This window comes from Sorex araneus, chromosome 1 (assembly GCF_027595985.1).
Source record: "Sorex araneus isolate mSorAra2 chromosome 1, mSorAra2.pri, whole genome shotgun sequence".
Taxonomy (NCBI): Eukaryota; Metazoa; Chordata; class Mammalia; order Eulipotyphla; family Soricidae; genus Sorex; species Sorex araneus.
In genome coordinates, this window is record NC_073302.1 from 370,563,956 (window position 1) to 370,584,088 (window position 20,133).

Below are 20,133 nucleotides of genomic sequence, written 5' to 3' on the forward strand. Positions count from 1 at the left end.
CTTCAATATCAATGAACTTTATAGTGTATAATGTACAACTGAATATCATTCACCAAGAAAAAGAAAAATTAAATCAGCAATATCATCAGATACTATCAGCAGATACATCCCACAAAACTGAATCTTAAAACATTTATGCTATTTGAAAGAAGCCATACATAACACAAATCATAGTGTATGATTTTATTTATATAAAGTTCTATATAATAGAAAATTATAGTTTATGTACATTATATATAAATCATACAGTTAAGATGGTTTATACAAACTATATGTTAGTATAGTCACTAGTTTATATCAGTACACAAATAAGTAGTCAGGAGTGGGGAGTTGGTGGGTCAGAATGGAGTAATAATGAAAATGTGAAAATGTAAAAAATATTTGGAATGATTAGTTAATTTTCTTGATTGTGAAATGGTTTCACAAGGATACATACATGCCCAAATTTTCCAATTATAAATATTAATAAGTAAAATTTATTATAAGTCAATTAAAAATTAAAGGTGTTAAGGAAAAGAAAATTAAATGGAAGTAGCATTTCTGTCCTGATGGTTATTCTTGAAGTTTTGCAGGAATCCTGAAAGGCTCTGAGACCTATTAGTGAATGTTTAGCAAATGTGATGATAAAGTGGACTCAATATAACTAGCTATGTAATGGGTGTTCTTATTGGCATACTTGAATTTAAAAGGTGATAATCATGAGCAGCGTACTCTGAAATTGAAGAAAATAGTTTTCCTATTTTCCTATTTATTTTGCAAACTACCCAATATAGGTTTGGGTATACAGTAGAATGACCACTAACACAAAGATAATAATTTCAGGGACCAACTCCAGTCTATATTGATTCCATTTGTTCAATTATATATTTTGAGATTATAAATGCTACTTTCTTTTTCTTTTCTTTTCTTTCCTTTTCTTTCTTTTTTTTCTTTTTAACAAATACTATTTTTGAAGAGGAGCAAGCTTCAAGCCTTCTTGGTAAAGCAATATGATGCTACTAATTAGCTTCATGATTTTATAACACTGTTTTCAAACATTTCTCAAAATAAATGTTTGAGAAATTGATCTATGTGTATGAAATTTAAAAAACAGAAAGAAGTACATATATCACATTATACTCCAAGGAGAATGTGAGAAAAAAAAGGCTTAAAAAATAATTCAAAAGTTTCATCTAGAAAAGATCAGAATAATGTGTGGCCTCTTGTGGACAGAATCAGAATCACAAGGTTTTCTGATGCAAATTTGTATTATTCTAGATCTTCTCTTCAAAAAAACTAAATTCTTTATGTGTGTTAGGCATTGCATAGGTTGGAGCAATAGCACAGCGGTAGGGTATTTGCATTGCACACAGCCAACCCGGGTTTGATTCCTCCACCCCTCTAGGAGAGCCTAGCAAGCTACGAAGAGTATCTCGCCCGCATGGCAGAGCCTGGCAAGCTACCTGAGGCATATCGATATATACCAAACACAGTAACAACAAATCCCACGATAGAGATTGTGGTGCCCGCTCGAGCAAATCGATGAGCAACGGGATGACAGTGACAGTGACAGGCATTGAATATGAGTCAGGCTTTCTTATATTACAAAGGTTCATGTATGTCATTTGAATTCTGAAAATAAGAATGTGTCTTTGTCTGTATACATGTTCTTTAAGACTGGCACAACCTGTACTTATCCATCAGTATCATGTTCTAAGCAATAAAGTTCTGATTAAAGTAGATATTATATTGTTTATTGGCAGCATGATTTACAATCTCTGAGTTTATAAATCACATACATGACTAATAATTTAAATGGAAAAAACTTAAAAGGCTTATAAAATGTGCCTATTACTACCATTCACACTCAAAGTATTATAAAATTCATTACATAAATGTATATATCATTGATCCAAGAGTCTAAAAGTGATGTACTAGTAATAAGGTACAAAAAAATATTTTAGGGCAGGAGACATGTTCAGAATCGTAGCAGGACACCAGAGGTTGGTTTATAAAGGGCAAATACCCTCCACCCCTCCACGTGGAATGACCCTGACCAAAGAGCACTTGACGGCATGACACCTGATAACAACTGTCACTGTCACCCCATTGCTCATCGGTTTGCTCGAGCGGGCACCAGTAACGTCTCCATTGTGAGACTTGTTGCTACTGATTTTGGCATATTGAATACGTCACGGGTAGTTTGGCAGGTTCTGCCGTGTGGGCGGGATACTCTCGGTAGCTTGCCGGGCTCTCCGAGAGGGGCGGAGGAATCGAACCTGAGTCGGCTGCATGCAAGGCAAATGCCCTACCCGCTGTGCTATTGCTCCAGCCCCTGATAACAAATAGCAGCAAGAAACAAAAAAGCGAACACTAATTGTTTTCAGACTTAAAATAAGGAAAAGAGGGCAGGAGAGATTGCTCAAAGTGTGGGGCCCACGCTTTGTATGCTGGAGCCATGGGTTTGAGCTCTGGCTCCATATGGTCTCAAACAACCCTTTGAGCACAAAGCGGAGAGTAGCTGCTGAGCATCACTGGGTGTAGTCCAAAAATAAAATGATGACTGAAGAGACACAGTAGAGGGGAAAACGAGGTTGCCTTGCAAGTGTCTGACCCCAGTTTGATTCCTTGCACGGCCTACGACCCTCTGAGCACGAAACAGTACAACCCCCTCATTTGCCATGCTCCACCTACCCACTCTCCCCACACCCCAAAAATAGACAAATAAAACTTGTTCAAGACTCTCCAAGAAACAGAAAAAAAAGATTTTAGAAGTCAAGGACTCTAAGAAAACCGATTAAAAAAATTTTTTGTTGATGTGTCATCTTTTACCAATAATTGCTATAATGATAAGGGAGGCAGTGCAATTCATCCCACTGTGTTTTCAGATCCATCAAAGTAGGTATGGTAGATTTTCGATGTACCTTTGTTGTTATTATTTCTTCTAGAAAGTACCAATTTGCAAGAATTCACTAGTACTTCCTCTCTTCCTTCACAGATTTCACAAAGCTAAAAGCCAAACAATTAGGTATTTGACCAAAGAAAGGTCAACAGGAAGATAGGTTTCTACTTGACACTTTGCTGGCATTTTTCAGATTACTTCACAATTCCATGCACAACCATAAATCACCAGGTAATTAGCTGGGACTTTGAAATTGAGGGTGCTTTAAAACATCCCTTACAGAATTGCTAGGGCAGAGATAAGGGCCTGACAACACCAGCTTGTTTCTCTCTCACCAGTGGTGGTCCTGGGCCTGGAATAAAGGTGGGCAACAGGAAAAGAAAGGAGAACAATGAAAGGCTGCGAGCATTTGAGAGGGCCTGCATGTGACTGCTGGTCAATTAACAAGGGTAATATACTCTCAAGAAGCCTGTAAACACAAAGTTCTAGTGTCCCACAGCAATCGTGGGGGTGGGTAACCTATGAGAACACAAGCTCCCACTTCTGCCCAAGGGTTGCCTCAGATGGACTTCTGGTCCTTTGGTGACATGCTCTCCATGATTCAGTCCTGTGGTAATACAATTCTATGGTCTATCATTTTTTTTTAGCTGCAAAATGCTTTCATCTAATAAAAGCTGGTGTGGAAATTCATAAAAAATACATAAAAAATGTACTATTTATCTAAAAAAAGTTGCTATTCTTTTGATATGTTTCCAACTCTACCAATTTTTAACTGATCATCTGTAATAGAAAATCTCTATGGGAATTTTTTCTCTCTGCAGTACCTCAGTCTGATACTGAAAGCCAATTAAATTGGCATTCTTGTGTATCCACACTAGTTGCCTAGTTCAACAGTGTGTAATTACTTTTAGGTTACTTTTACCTATTAAAGAATACTTTCTTGCCTGTAAAATGGGATGATAAATAGCAAAATATCAGGTACTTAGTGGCCATATTTAATAAGAGAACCACCTCCTCGTTCAGCACTTCTTTTTAACTTACAGGAGATCTATTCAAGCATGTAAGTTTTAAGACCTTTTAAAAGGGAAAGAACACTCAAAATTTAAGCTCTTTGTTGAGATGAGATCACCTGTACTACCTAGGAACATAGCACTCTCATACAATGTTTTCTTTTTATAACCTGAAATTGTTTTATTTCTGCTTTTAAATGAGTTAAGAAGTTAACTACTGACAATAATAAAATTATTTATGGTCCATCTATATCTTTTTCCTTCACTAAAATTTTATTAAGCTAATATTTGTGGGGAACTTTATAACAAAAAAGTAAACAATCAAAAGCATAGTAGACAAAAAGATAAAAAGCTACAATAATAAGCTCATCTTTCTTCCAGAGGTGAATTATAGCTTATCTAGCCCAGAACACTGATCAATGTCTCATTTAGTAGTAATTAGGAAAATCAATATGTAAAAAAATAGAAATTGTATATTTGTGGAGTTCAAAACTCAAGAATAATCTAAACTTACTGAGTTATCGATATCATGAAAAATATTTCACTATGTTTTATTATACTTTTAAAGGCTTAAAATAGTCTGCTAAGTAATAACGACAAGTTCATTTATGAAAGGAAAATCAATTGCCTGTATATACAGAAAGATCAAAATTAGGAGCACAAGAGAACAAAAATAAATCTATTATAATCCTACATTGGGGTGTGGCTTGAGTTTTTTTTTTTACCAAAAATGCAATGGGTTATGGGAAAGAGTATATGTATGTGTATACTGATAAATATGTGAATTTCTGTTAAATTGAGCAATATGAAGTTTACCATTCTAGTTTTTTTTATTGCTTTTGGACCATAGCTGGTGGTGCTCAGGAATTACTCCTGGTTCCGGGATCATGCCCGGCAGGGCTGAGGGAACTATAGGAAGTGACTGACGTCAAACCTAAGCCACATACAAGGCAATAGTCCTACCCACTGTCATATCTCTCCAGCCACATCCACTCTATTTTAAAATCCTTCTAGATCTGAGAGGTGATTACTTTTGTGCTTTTATTCTTTTAATATTTGGGTTTAGATCGCTGTTTTGTGTGTGTGTATGTGTGTGTGTATGTGTTTGTTGTTATCACACATGCAATGCAAGCGTCTTACTGCTAACTAGTTTCCAAGCCATAAACCATTTTTAAAGGTACAATATAGTGCCACTGTGTACATTCATATTGTTTTACAACCAATCGTTAAAATGTTTTCTTCAATTCATACTGGTACTGTACACTCTTTAAATGATAACTCCCCTATTCCCTTTTATCTCAGCACTAGGTAACCTCTGTCTCTGTCTATGAATCTGACTATTCTAGCTATCTCACATAAGTTTAATGATACAATAACTATACCTTTGATTCTATCTAATTTTACTTAGCATGACTTCCATGTTATAGTATATAAATTTTCTTTTCAAGACTCCTATTCCTTTGTGTGTATATATGTGTCTGTTTATATGCATGTGTTTATGTACAAACATATGTATGTTTATGTATCCACATATATAAACCATGTTTTGCTTATCTATTATTCTGTTTATAAACATAATTTGATTTATTTCTACCTTTTCAGTATGATGCTAGTGTGAACACAGAAGTACAAATACCTGTTCTTCAATATTTTGGTGAAGCACTGTGGAGCGTTGGAGCAATGGGAACATAGGACAAGCTCCCATTCATTCAGCATACATTACTATCCAAATACTATCTAATTGTAGACATAAATACTCTTTCTTATATTTACTGTTATCATGGAGTATCTTTTTCCATTCCTCTAATTTTGGCCTGATTTTATTTTTGGATTTTTTTTTATAAATTTATTTATTTTTAATTAATGAATCACCATGAGGGTACAGTTACGGATTTATACACATCTGTGCTTATGCTTTCCCCATACAAAGTTCGGGAACCCATCCCTTCACCAGTGCCCATACTCCACCACCAGTAAACCCAGCATCCCTCCCATCCTCCCCAATCCCATCTCCCCCCACCCCACCCTGCCACTGTGGCAGGGCATTCCCTTCTGTTCTCTCTCTCTAATTAGCTGTTGTGGTTTGCAATAAAGGTGTTGAGTGGCCGCTGTGCTCAGTCTCTAGCCCTCATTCAGTCCGCAACTCCCTTCTCCCACATGGCCTTCGACTACATTATAGTTGGTGATCCCTTCTCTGAGTTGCCCTCTCCCCAGAATGTGAGGCCAGCCTCCTAGCCATGGAGTCAACCTCCTGGTAGTTGTTTCTACAATTCTTGGGTGTTAGTCTCCCACTCTGTTATTCTATATACCATAGATGAGTGCAATCTTTCTATGTCTGTCTCTCTCTTTCTGACTCATTTCACTTAGCATGGAACTTTTCATGCCGATTAATTTTGGCCTGTTTTATATCTTTATACAAACTGTGTTTCTTGTAGATGATATATAGTTATTTTTTTATTCAATCTGGCAATCTTTGGCTTTAGATTGCAGTATTTGGACGACATATGCTTAATGTTATTATGGTGTAGCAGCACTGTCGTCCCTTTGTTCATCGATTTGCTTGAGCAGACCCATAATGTCTGCATTGTGAGACTTGTTGTTACTGTTTTTGGCATATTGAATACACCACGGGTAGCTTGCCAGGCTCTGCCGCGCAGCTGGGATACTCTTGGTAGCTTGCCAGGTTCTTCGAGAGGGACGGAGGAATCAAACCCGGGTTGGCCGTGTGCAAGGCAATCGCCCTACCCACTGTGCTATCGCTCCAGTATGTATCCAAAATTGGAATAGCCTAATCATGTGGTAATTCTATTTAAGTTTCTGTTTTGTTTGGTCACACATGGTGGTTCCCAGGGTTTATTCTTGGTTCTGTGCTCAGGGCAATGCCAAATCATATGCTGTGCTGGTGACAGTACCTGGGTCTGCCGCATTCAAGGCAAGACTATACTATCTCTCTGACCCAAGGCTAATTTTAAGAAATATATTAGATTTTTGCCTTGGTCACTAGTGGATATATAATCTTGAGGCAACATAGCATAGGGACCGTGAGAATGAGCTAGAAAGTGTCTTGGTCCAGGTTCTGGCCTCACTGGTTTCTGCTTTCACAGGAGTCAAGCCTTTGTGCCGCAATGTGCACACATCCTACTGTGAGATGTAAAGTCATTAGGAAAATTAATGTTTTTAATCTCATTGGTTTCTTGTGAAGATGAGCTATTATCATTAACTTGTTCTTCATTACACCCAAAATAATGATTTACAAATGATTTCAAAAGAGGTTTTGAACCCTTTAATATTGTAAGTACATTTTTGTGGAGACTACATTTTTAAATTTTGCTAAAAAGTTACAATGATCTAGTTTTTTTTTCTTTCCTTAGATTCTCTACAAGGCTCTGATAGATCAAAGTGGAAGAAATGATACCCTGAAAAAAGTTAGTGTTCTAAATTCTAACAAGTCTTACCAATGTGAGCTCTACTAAAGAGGCTTAAACAGTTGCATGGTGCTTCTTGGAATAGTTAGTTTGGGTGTTGTTACCTTTGCTCTCCTGGCTAAATTCCCAGTAAGGAAATCCCCTTGTAAAAATCCCCTTTATGTTTCCAACTATTACAGTGTTGCTACAAATAGAAAATAGAAAAGAAAAAACCTTAAAAATCTAATTTCATAAATGAATAGAAAGCAAGGTATTTAACTGACACACCAAATATATATTTGTATATATACATGTGTCTGTATATAATAACTTCAACTTTAGATAATTGCTTCTCAGAGCTTAACTTACTAAACAAGCCTACACGTTAATGTATTATACTACTTTTCGTACTTTGCAGTTCTCCAATAATAAAAATATAATATGAAGAGACTTGGAGGAAGATTACCAAAGTGCTTCATTGCGAGGAATAACCATGATGATAGAGAAAGGCTCAAAAAGGCGGCAACAAAGCAGCTGTGTCTTTTCAAAGAATAAAACTGTGATGGAAACCCTTCTCTCATAATTAGCAAAGGGCCTTTTGTAAAAGTTCTTCATTGATGTGGTGTAGCTGAGCCTCCCTTAATAATTATTATTCCTTATATTTGCATCCTCCTTTTAACATTTCCAAAAAACGTTCCCAGGGTTTATCACAGAATCAGTGTGAGCTTCCTCTGCTCCCCCAGGGGCCGCAGGTGTTTGCTGCCGTGTTTCCTTGTTGTGGGGCAGTGTGGGGTCTGCAGCATTGGCAAGCCAGGTCGGAACCAGGAGCAGAGTAGATGCTGCTAGCTTGTGACATTAACCTTTATCCATTTAGCTTAAGTCCTGTTTTCATTTCATTTTTGTCCCAGTTTGTTTATTTTTTTCTAATATATATGCATATATATCTGAATTTACCAATTATTCATGACTGGGTTTCAGGCATACAATGTTTCAACACTTATCCCCTCACCAGTATTCACTTCCTTATAACATTTTACTACTTTTCAGCACCACCTCCTCCTGGTTGAATGATCCCCTTCCTCTCACAATGCCCATTCTTCCATTCCCCAGCCCCCTCAAGTGAAATATTTCCTCTTAAATACCATTTTGCATATTCTTTGTTTAAGTCCTCTTTTTAAACTAGATTAATAAAGCAAAACTTGCTTTCAGCAAGCATAAATAAAAAGATTCAGAAAAGAGCACTTCAGACCTTGGGCAATTCTGTCCAATGATTGAACAGACTCCATAAACAAATATATATTGGGTATTGACTAAGAACAGACAGTCACAGGGATGTATAGAAGAAGCAAAGGATAAATGTGATTATAGTGTTGATGGTGGACATGAGGAGTTGAAAACGGCAGATATATTGCAGTGTGGTTATATATATGATAGCCTATATACTACAACACACACACACACACACACACACACACCTAGACTTCTACAAGAAGAAAGAGTAAACAGCCTGCAACCCTACCAGAATGGGAACTCTAAACTTAAAAGAAAAAAATTCATGATGGAGTCATGATTTCTTATATTTAAAATCAGCGGTGAACCAAGAATATAAATATATCTGCTCACTTACCTTCTCCAGTGCAGCTTGAACAACTGATTCACTTTCTGTATCCAGAGCAGATGTAGCTTCATCTAAGATCAGAATCTTGGGGTTTCGAACTAAAGCTCTAGCAATTGCAATTCTCTGTTTCTGTCCCCCACTCATTTGAGTTCCTTTATCCCCTACCAGGGTATTAAATTTCTAATGGAAAATAGGAAAGAGCACAGAAACAGAAAGCAGCACGATTAGAACAGGAAATGGCAATCAATCACAGGTGTGTTAAACACCAACTTAATCACTACTCCAGTCTAGCTGATTTTGACCTTTATTTTTTTCTTAGTAAAAGCAAACAGCGATAAAAAAAAAAAAGCCTAGTGAAGGGAGAGCCTAAGAAAAATTTGGCTATAACTAAAAGAAATGAATACATATGATAGCCAAAAGTTTGAGAAAAATTAACAATCATATGAACTTTTTTTGTTTTTTTTTTTGTTTTATGGGCCATAGCCGGTGGTGCTCAGCGATTACTCCGGCTCTGTACTCAGGAATAACTTCTGGCAGTTCTGAGGGGACTATATAGGGTGCTGGAGATTGAACCTGGGTAGGCCAAGTGCAAGGCAGACCCCCTACTTGCTGTACTATTGCTCCAGCCCCTAATTTTTCTTTTATTTGGTTAACATATGAGGTTTTAACACACTAAGTATTAGATATTTGTTCTATGATTTCACATAAATGGAATCATACAGTGGGTACTTTAATAGTTTTTAGAAGTTTTGTTTTGTATGCACAGCAAAAGTAGAGCAGAGTACAGAAATTTCTATACATTCCCTGCTCTCCACGTGTAGTCTTTTTTTAAAATTATTTTACTTTATTTTTTATTTATTTATTTTTGTTTGCTTTTTGGGTCACACCTGGCGATGCATCAGGGGTTACTCCTGGCTCTGCACTCAGGAATTACTCCTGGCAGTGCTCAGGGGACCATATGGGATGCTGGGAATCAAACCCGGGTCGGCGGCGTGCAAGGCAAACGCCTTACCTGCTGTGCTATTATTGCTCCAGCCCCCTCCATGTGCCGTCTTAACTGTCAACAATTTGTTACAACTGATGAATTTACATTTGATATCTCATAATCACCGAAAGTACATATTTTACATTAGGATTTATTGTTAGCGTTAAGCATCTTATAGTTCAAATGGAAAATGTATAATTTTGTGATTTCATTATTTTGCAAATATCAATAATTATACAAATATAGGTATAGCTTATGGCACACCTAGATAATATGGTCAGGACCATTAAGACCACTGTCTTATTTGAGGTCCATCAATGAAGAGTTATTCAGTGACACATACTGAATGATGCATGCTGTGTTGGTTACTGTAGCTTTCTGGAAAGTTTTGAAGTCAGTGTAATCCTTTATTTTTCTCTTTCAATATTATGTCAGCTATTCTGGGTCTTTCGTCTTCATATCTGATTTAGAGTCAGTCATATTTTCACAAAAAAGTTTTCTGGGATCTTGATTGGTATTTCATTGAGCTTATAGATCAAGTTGAGAAGAACTGATATCTTGGTAATATTGATGTTTTTAGCCTCTGAAAATGGACTGCCTCCCACAGTTATTTATTTATTTATTTTGTTAATCATAATTCTGTAGTTTTCCTCTTACAATTTGTGTGCATATTTTCTTGGATGTATGTCCAAGTATTTCATTTTGGGGGAGGGGCATAGTATTATGCTTATTCTATGTCAAAATCCATTGTTTATTTTTGGTTTATATGAAATAATTGACCTTGTATCTCAAAGCTTTGCTGTAAATACAGTGAATGCTTTTTTGGTCTATGTTCTTTTACCTAGCATAATTCACTTAAAAAAATCCATCTATATTGTGTGCTAGTAATTAACTCCCATTTATTGCTAAGTAATTTCCTACACAATATGAACTATATTGGGTTAATAGATTTAGCGTAGCTAAATTAAAAACTTCAAAAATCATAGCTGTCAGTTAGATTTAAACATCATGATTTAAACTTCATGAAATAAACTAAATTATTTATTTACACTGCAATTTTTAGTGTAAATAAATAAATAAATTTTTATGTCATATTGGGGAATATTTTAAAAATTATTGTTTATCTGATATTCAAAGTTAGCTGAAAACCACATATTTCATTTGACAACTTTGTATAAATTTACCCATGCAGCTATTGATATCCAAAAATAGAACAATACCTTTGTAACATTATAATAAACTGTTAACTTTCTTTCTAAAATATTTGTATGATTATATTTAGAATTAAAAGACCCACTTACTTTATATCATCAACAAAAGTTATTATTGCTAGTTTTTAAAATTTTAGCTACCCTCATGAGTGTGGGGTGGTATTTACCACATTATGATTATTAACTTTCCATATCTCTAGTGACTATTAATTTAAATACGCATATAGTTCAGCTGATTCAATTTTGGTGAAGTGTTTCTAAATTTTTATTAATTTAAAATTTAATTCAATCAATTTACTATTATTATTTGTAGGGTGGGGGATATGGCGCCTATTGTTGCTCAGGGCTAACTCCTGGCCCTGTGCTCAGGAATCTCTCTTAGTGATGCTTGGGTGACCATCTGTGGGGCTGGAGATAGATCCATAGTGAGTCAGCTGTGTACAAGGCAAGTGCTTTACCTGCTGTACTATCTTTCAATCCCTTAGATTTTGCTTTTATTACTAAGCTTTCAGAGGTCTCTATATATTCCAGATCCATGTCCTTTATCACATTTGCATAGTACGATTTTCTTTCACTGTCTTATGTTTTATTTCCTAAATGATTTTTTTAGAAGATGGCTTTAATTTTGACAGAATCCAGTTTGTCAATTTTTAAAAATAATAAATGACTTTTTTTTTATTGAATCACCGTGAGATAGAGCATTACAAAATTGCTCATGGTTGCATTTCAGTCATACAATGTTTCAACACCCATCCCTCCACCAGTGTTCATTTCCCAACACGAGTGTTCCCAGTTTCCCTTTCACCCCTTCAAGCCACCCCCCACCCCAATCTGCTCTTATGGCAGGCAATTCTCCTCTCTCTTTCTCCCTCTCATTTTAGGCTCTGCATTGTGGTCTGCAATACAGATGCTGAAACGTTATCATTTATATCCCTTTATCTATTTTCAACACTCAGTTATTGTCTAGAGTGATCATTTCCAACTAGTATCGTCATAATAGTTCCTCCTCTATCTTAACTACCCTCTATCTCCCATACCATTGACCAACCATTGACCAGTCCTCCTGGCCCATTTTCTCTGGAAAAAATGCCTTTCTAAGAAATGTTTCTACCTTAATGTCACAAAGGATTCCTCTAGGATTTATTTTGAGATTTGATAGTTTAAGTTTTTACATTTCATCTACTTTATCCATACATTGATATTTGTGTATGGTATGAAGAGTTACATTTCACTTTTACGGGGATTCCTTATAAATAGCTAATTGTTCAAGCACTATTTGTTGAGAAGATCTCTCTTTCCCCTACTGAATTATGTGGACATTACCAACAATCAAGTGACTAAATACATGTGTCTATTTCTTCATTTTGGTCTACAGATATTTATATCCTTCTTTATGCTGTAACCACTGTTTTAATTGATATAATAAAATTTTTTTGTATATTCTGACTTTCTTGTTCTTTTCTCAAAATTCTTTTGGCTGTTCTTGATCTTTTAAATTTTCAAATAAGTTTTGGGATCAATATGTCAGTTTCCAAAGATACATACAAAGACTATTAGGAGCATGAAAGAGAGTACAGTGGTTGAGTTGGTTGCCTTGCACTTGGCAGGCCTTGGTTTCATCTTCTGCACCACCACATATGTTTCCCAGGGTCACTTCCAGGAGTGATCCCTGAGCACATATCCAGGAGTAAACATTACTAGATAGGTGTGGCCAAACCCCATCCCCCTCCAAAAGGATTATTGAGGATTCCGGTATAACACAAAATCTATAGATAAATTTGGGGAGAACATATTTTTAAAAATATTAAACTTGTAAGCCCAAAAATAAAACACTATTTAGATATATGATTTATCCTAGCAATATGTCCAAATTTTTGCTTAGAAGATATACTGTTTCTTGGTTTGTTTTATTTTGGGGAGGCACACTCAGTGGTGCTCAAGGCATGTATAATCCTGGCTCTGTACATGGGAAATCACTCCTGTTGGTGCTCAGGGACCATATGTGGTGCTAGAATTGAAGCAAGGCGAGACTCCAGCCCCAAGGCAGCTTTCATTAAATTCACGCTCATTTCATTTTGTTATATTCATTCATTATTTTTAGCTTCTAAAGCAAGTATTTGAAAATACAAGCATCTTAAAGTAAAGCTGCAATTATATTCCACAAATATTGATATAGTGTATTTTCATTTTTCAGTTTCAAATAGTTTTTAATTTTCTGCAAGACTTTGATGTCACTTTGATGTTTTTAATGTATGCCCTAAGGGCCATGCCCTGAGGTGCTGGTGGAGCTGGCAATGCCAGGGAGTAAATCTAGGCCTAATCCATAGAAGATATGTCCTCTACAATTTGAGCCATAATCCCCAGCATCTGTTTTGTTATCTGATGCTCTGTTTCTGCTACTTCTATTTCTTCTGTAACTATTGTGACTAGAAATCCAGCCTATTTTTCACCATTGTAAGTCTTATCAAGGTTAAAAGTTTCCTGTAGAGTGAGTTTTATTAGTTTGTCTTTCAAAGAATTGACTCTCATCTGAGCTGTTAAATTTGTAGGTATAACATTTTTCATAGTATTCTTATACTAATGTCTTTGTGAAAATAGTGATGTAACTTCTTCCATTCCTGATATTGTTAATTTCTGTTCTCTTTCTTGGTTTTGTGTAAGTCTTGCTCACATAGTTTTACAGATTTTATTGATCTCTTAAAATAAACATATTTTGGTTCCAATGATGGTTTCTAATGTTGTTTTAGTTTTCTGTTTCATTAATTTATACTCTAATCTATTATTTCCTTCCTCCTTCTTGCTAGGTTTTTTTTTTTTACTTGTTTCTCAAGATGAAAATGAAGCTTATAGATTAGAGTTATTTTTATTTTCTAAAACAAGTTTTTGATAATACAAGCATCTTAATGTAGGCTACAATTATATTCCACTAATATTGATATAGTGCTTTTTCATTTTTTAGTTCCAAATAGATTTTAATTTTCCTCAAGACTTCCTCTGTGGCCATATATTATTTAGAATCTATATTTATTAATTTTCAAATGTTTCTGAATTATAATATATATTTATGTTATTAATTTCTAGAATTTAATTATACTATATGAGAACATAATTCAATGTTTTCTTTGAAACGGCAGTTATTTTTGTGGTGGGGATATCAGGCAGTGTTCAGGAGTTCCTCCTGGCTTTGCACTCAGGGATCACTCCTAGCAGGGCACAGAGGGCCATATGGGATGTCAGAGATTGAACCTCGGTTGTCTGTATGCCATACTGTTTTCTCTGGCCCCATGAAATGGCAATGTTTTAAAAGTATGTAAATGGTTTCTTGCATATAGGTCATATTTTCCTGTTTCTTTTCAAATCCTGTTATTGTATATATACTAAATCCAGTGGATGAAATGTTGGGCAGATTGGGTTCTGTTTTCTTCTGAAAATTTGGATTTTTGTCCTAGTAGGAAATTTAGATCCTGACTGACCATCTTGAGCTTGTATGATATTAGTTCTACACATTGTTAGGGTGGATACATAGAAAGCCTCAAAACTTGGCAGCAGCCGATCTCTAAATTCTGTCTCTAGGAATCTTGTCCTGGCTTGGTTTTTTAGGCTTTGTTAGGGCAGGTCTAAAGTCAGCCTTACTCGGAGGTGTGTTCTTTATTTCTACCGTGTGCGTGTGTCTCTTCTGTGTGTGTGTGTGTGTGTGTGTGTGTGTGTGTGCGCGTGCGTGCGTGAGTGTGAGTGTGTGTGTGTTTTAGTTATATGCCTGGTGTATTAAAAGGGTGTAAAAGTGATCTCTCCACTCTGGCTAAGCTATACTTTCAACATACACACTGCTTGACTTCCAGTAACTCTGTTCGCCTTTTAGCTTTATAACTGCTGTTCCTGGTAGATCTTGGGTAGTCTTACAGTCAAACACAAAACCTCAAGGACTCCTACAGAAACTCTTTGCCTCACCCGTAACCCCATGTCAAACCAAAACATCTTACTGATTATCCAGTTGCTTAATTCAGCCCAATTTCCAAGGTTTTCTGGGATTTTTCTGACTAAACTACATGTCAGAATTTTATTCTCAGGCAGAATGCTGTGAATTTCATTTCTTTTCTTTTTTTGCTTTTTAGGTTGCACCTGGCGATATACAGGGGTTACTCCTCGCTCTGCACTCAGGAATCACTCCTCAAGGTGCTGGGGGACCATATGTGATGATCAGAATCAAACCTAGGTTGGCCTCATGCAAGGCAAATGCCCTACTGCTGTGCTATCACTCCAGCCCCATAGATTTCATTTGTTTATGAGTTTCTTTTCATTTAGAAATCAATCTGCACTACCTTGAATCCGATGCTTGAAAACAACTGTTTTATGCCTCCTATATGTTAGCCTGTCCTATAGTTATTTATGGTAAAAGGCTACTAAGTATCAGTTAAACCTATTATATTAATTAAAAAGTATTTTGGGGCTAGGACTGCTTATCCAATGGGTGACATTGCAAACATTGCCTAAATATTGCTGTCCTTCTCTACCTTCAAGCCTGGCTACAGGTGGCTCCATTAAAAAAATACATGTATATATATCATTGAATTAGAGACTTATACTTTTGAGCGTAGCTTTCCCTAATTTTTACCAACCTAAAATAGCCAAAACTTCCAAAACTTTTATTCTTACGCTTATTCTTATTTCTCTAGCTAAACATGTTTTCAATCATGATAACCTAGAATTTCTATTTTATTTTTATTTTTTGATTGCATGGATCAAACCTAGGAAAAGCTAGTATCTTTAATTTGTTGGGCTGTATCATCAGTTTGTTATTAGATTTACATTATTATTTATAATTAGCTTTACATCAGGGGACATATTTAAGTAGTATTGGAGTTTTTGTAAAGGGGTATAATATAATCTAAGAGAATCAGAAAACTTCCTAATTACAAATCAGGAAAGTCAGGATTATCAATGGCAGTGTTTTGAAGAAGGGAAGATATAGAAAGTAACAAAAGTCAAAGAAAATAAGTATATGAAACCACAAAGCAAAGAATGATCTCAAGCCTTCAGTGAGTTTACTGTCTTCACTGCAATCCTAAAAAATTAGAAAGGAGGTAATTACTAGTACAGCGAATGTTTCTACTGAAAAAAAAAAAAGAAGAAAAGAAACAATGTCATTTAAATCCAGGGAGTGGAGTGTGGTTTGCAAAATATATTCATGAAAATTAAACTATTTGTTAAAGTTGTCTTCTGGGATAGTGGCATTTTATCTGCATTGAATTTCAATTTGATCCTTTCATATTTACATGGTATTTCACACATTAAATCCAGGGGTTAACTCATGAACAAATACTTTCAGAAGTGTAAATAAGTGGTTTTATACCTCTTTATCAAATCTAAATAGTTATTAGGATCTGATCAGTCAAAGAACCAAGAGTTTTATTTCTTCAAATACTGTTCCACACATTTTTTATTCCCCCATGTATTTCTAAAACATGGTAACTGCTAATAGGTTTATTTTTTTCTTATCACAGAACCAACTTCAACAGAGTATGATATTCTCTCTCTTAACCACAAGATGGCCTCACATATCAACATTTTGAGACTAAACACAGCTTGCAGTAATGATTTTGTTTATTTTATTTTCTTACATATCTCCCCCCTTTGTCATTCGTAGTGAAAAATAGTAAGAATTAAATGTGATTGAAAAATGGACCCTGCAATTACGCATTTCTTCTTTAGTTTGTTACCATACTCAGTTATTTACAGATGTCTCATCTAAGATAATCTCATCTTTGTATAAGTTATTCTTTTGTTACCTTATTTTGAAATATTGCAATGTGTTATCTTAAACATAAGGACATAGGCTATATAGTGAACTTACATTGGGAAACTCCATTATAAAATCATAAGCATAGGCTTCCTTTGCTGCTTTTTCAACCTCTTCATCAGTCACACCTTCTCGTCCATATTTAATGTTGTTACTAATGCTGGTCCCAAACAAAACAGGTTCTTGGCTGACGACTCCAATACATTCTCGATAATGCTGTACATTTAAAGTTCTTATGTCATTACCATCCACCATGATCTGCCAATTCAGAGGAATGAGTCATGCTGTGATGTTTTCACTATACTGGTTTAAGAGGATTATTTAAGTAGTCCAAAGCAGAAGCTGAGAAGCAATGTATTTCAAGAATGAAAGCTGAATATTCAATTTTTTTAAAAAAATTGAGGTAACATTAATAAGACTATACGTGTAAGTTTAAAATCCCTCACCTCTTCAGAATGTTATCTATTATGATTAAAGTACCACTAGACTGACTATATTTTGACAAAAGATTTATAGTATTATATATTGTAACAGACTTTTTTGGTATATAGGTATCTTAAGGATATTTCTCTAGGAGTCACAATTTTTGTAGACATGTTTAGAAAATTTCAGTTATGTTATTATAAGACTCATATAAGCTTTTACTTTTTATTTTTTTTATTTTTATTTTTTTTTGCTTTTTGGGTCACACCCGGCGATGCACAGGGGTTACTCCTGGCTTTGCACTCAGGAACTACTCCTGGCGGTGCTTGGGGAACCATATGGGATGCTGGGGATCGAACCAGGGTCGGCCGCGTGCAAGGCAAACGCCCTACCTGCTGTGCTATCGCTCCGGCCCCAGCTTTTACTTTTTAAAGAAAATATCCTTTCTTAATCCTTTTCAAAATCTTATTACCCCGTAAAAGTAAAATTGTCTTTTATTTATTGCTATAAATAATAGTAATTGAACACTATCTTCCATAGACAGTTCCATTTTCCAAACCCAAACATTCCTGTGACAAAGCCAAAATTTAATAATTACAACTCAGAGAGTCTCCCTAGGTGATTTACCTATGCAATGTTAACATGGGCACCTGATTCTAGCATTATCTGGTTTGAAGACTTCAGAAGAAAAGTGAAATGAAACCAGGCTCTAGGAGAGTAGATTTTTTCTTTTAAAAATAACAATTAAAAATTCAGATGGGGGGGCTGGAGCAATAGCACAGCGGGTAGGGCGTTTGCCTTGCATGCGGCCGACCCAGGTTCGATTCCCAGCATCCCATGTGGTCCCCCAGCAGTGCAGATCTAGGAGTAACCCCTGTGCACTGCTGTGTGTGACCCAAAAAGCAAAAAAAAAAAATTCAGATAGGTATATTAAGAATTAAGCTCCTGTTACTATTATAGTTTCATTGTTTATGCTATTTACAAGGTAGAGAAATTTAAGTGCAATATTGTGGATGACAGAAAATAAATGAGTGTTTCTTCTTTTTGGCTCACACCCAACAGAGCTTGGGGCTACTGAACCCAGAGTTCTCATATGCAAAGCGTGTGCTACAGTCCTTTGAGTCATCATCCTGGCCCCCAAATGCACATTCCTTTTTCTTTTTAAAACACAGATACCATTTTTTTCTGTTTTTAAAAACAAATTCTCGTTAAATTCTGGGTACTATAAATTACTGTGCAATTTTCCTCCACAGCATTATTACCTTCTAATAGACTATATAATTTACTTATTTTATTTGTTGTCTCTCTCTTCTTATTAGAATGCAAACCTGATAAAGTGGAAGTTTTTATTTACCAATGTATCCTCAGAATCAAAGACAGTGCCTGGCATATAACTGGCACTCAATAAATATTTGTTTGGTGATAATTATATAGGGAAAAAATGGATGTCTTCTTGCTTAGTTGCACTAGTAAGAACAAAATGTTGATAAAATTATGCTCTTGTAATAGGTGGTATATCAAAAGCCTGTTGTGTGAACTGTATGAGGTATTGCTAGCTCCCACTCTTCACACATTTGGATGAACCTCATGCATGAAAAAACCAGCAGAGGAACCCAGGTGTGCAGAACCCGGGGCTGAGATCTTCAAGGCTGCTCGGATAGGGACTGGGCCTTTTCCACCCAGATTCCCCATTTTCCAGTAGCTAGGCAGTCACACCCAGAAACTGCCCCCAGTAATCCCATCAAAGGCCAACATCCAGAGACTATAAAACCAAACTCCCGAAAGCAATGCGGCCAGGATATATCTGATAGCCTAGTTCTCCCTCTTAGAGAACCTGGCAAGCTACCAAGAATTTACTGCCCACACAGGGGAGAACATGGCAAGCTCCCCATGGTGCATTCATATGCCAAATACAGTAACAAAGATGGGTCTCATTCCCCTGACCCTGAAGAGCCTCTAACGCGGCACCATTGGGAAGGACGAGTCAAGAGAGTCTGCTAAAATCTCAGGACCAGGACGAATGGAGATATTACTGGGCCTGCTCAAGCAAATCGATGATTAACAGGATGACAGTGATACAGTGATACTAGTTGCACTTACATAGCCATCTTCAGGGTCATATAATCTCTGCAGGAGTTGGACTGCTGTACTCTTCCCACTGCCATTGGGACCAACCAAGGCCACTGTCTCTCCAGACTTAATTTTGAGGTTCATACCTTTCAGAATCTTTTCAAAGTTTTTTTGGGGGGACATTCCACAAACAAGATAAGAGAGAATATGATTTACATAGTTTGAGAAATTTAGCAAATAATAAAAAGCAAAATCAAATTATTTTGACACTTAACAAATCTAGATCTTATGCTATGTTTGTTTCATAGACATTTAAATTAACGACCTACATAATTTTGGAAAACAATAATAAGAGAATCACTTCTCATATTTCTGTATACAGTTAATCTTTAGTAGTACTTGTAGAATATTAATTAGGCACAGAAACCCATTTACATTTCAACAGAAATAATTTATGTGAATTTTATAACTATCAGGTAATGAAAGCCTTATCTTTTAATTTGCCTCACCTGAAGGAAAGTTTATAGTTATCTTTGTAAGTTATGTATTTAGTTTGTTTTGGGGGGGCACACCCACCCATGCTCAGGGCTTATTCTTGGCCTTGTGCTTAGGGATCACTCTTGGCAGGCTCAGAGGGCTGTATGGGATATGGGTGATTGAACTGTGTTGGTTGCATGCAAGGTAAACCTTACGTGCTGTATGATCTCGCTGCACTATCTTTGTAAGCTATTTAA

General features: G+C 35.9%; 1 protein-coding gene across 1 annotated transcript in view; it reads right to left on the bottom strand.

Annotated features, from left to right (window-relative positions):
- Positions 1-20,133, bottom strand: part of ABCB5 (ATP binding cassette subfamily B member 5) — a 115,304-nt gene that overhangs the window by 69,004 nt on the left and 26,167 nt on the right. Inside the window, exons 11-13 of the mRNA XM_004604094.2 lie at positions 19,430-19,555; positions 16,961-17,164; positions 8,923-9,093 (exon numbers count right to left, since the gene is read on the bottom strand). Of these exons, the coding sequence (XP_004604151.2) occupies positions 8,923-9,093; positions 16,961-17,164; positions 19,430-19,555 (501 nt within the window). The remainder of the gene's footprint in view (positions 1-8,922; positions 9,094-16,960; positions 17,165-19,429; positions 19,556-20,133) is intronic.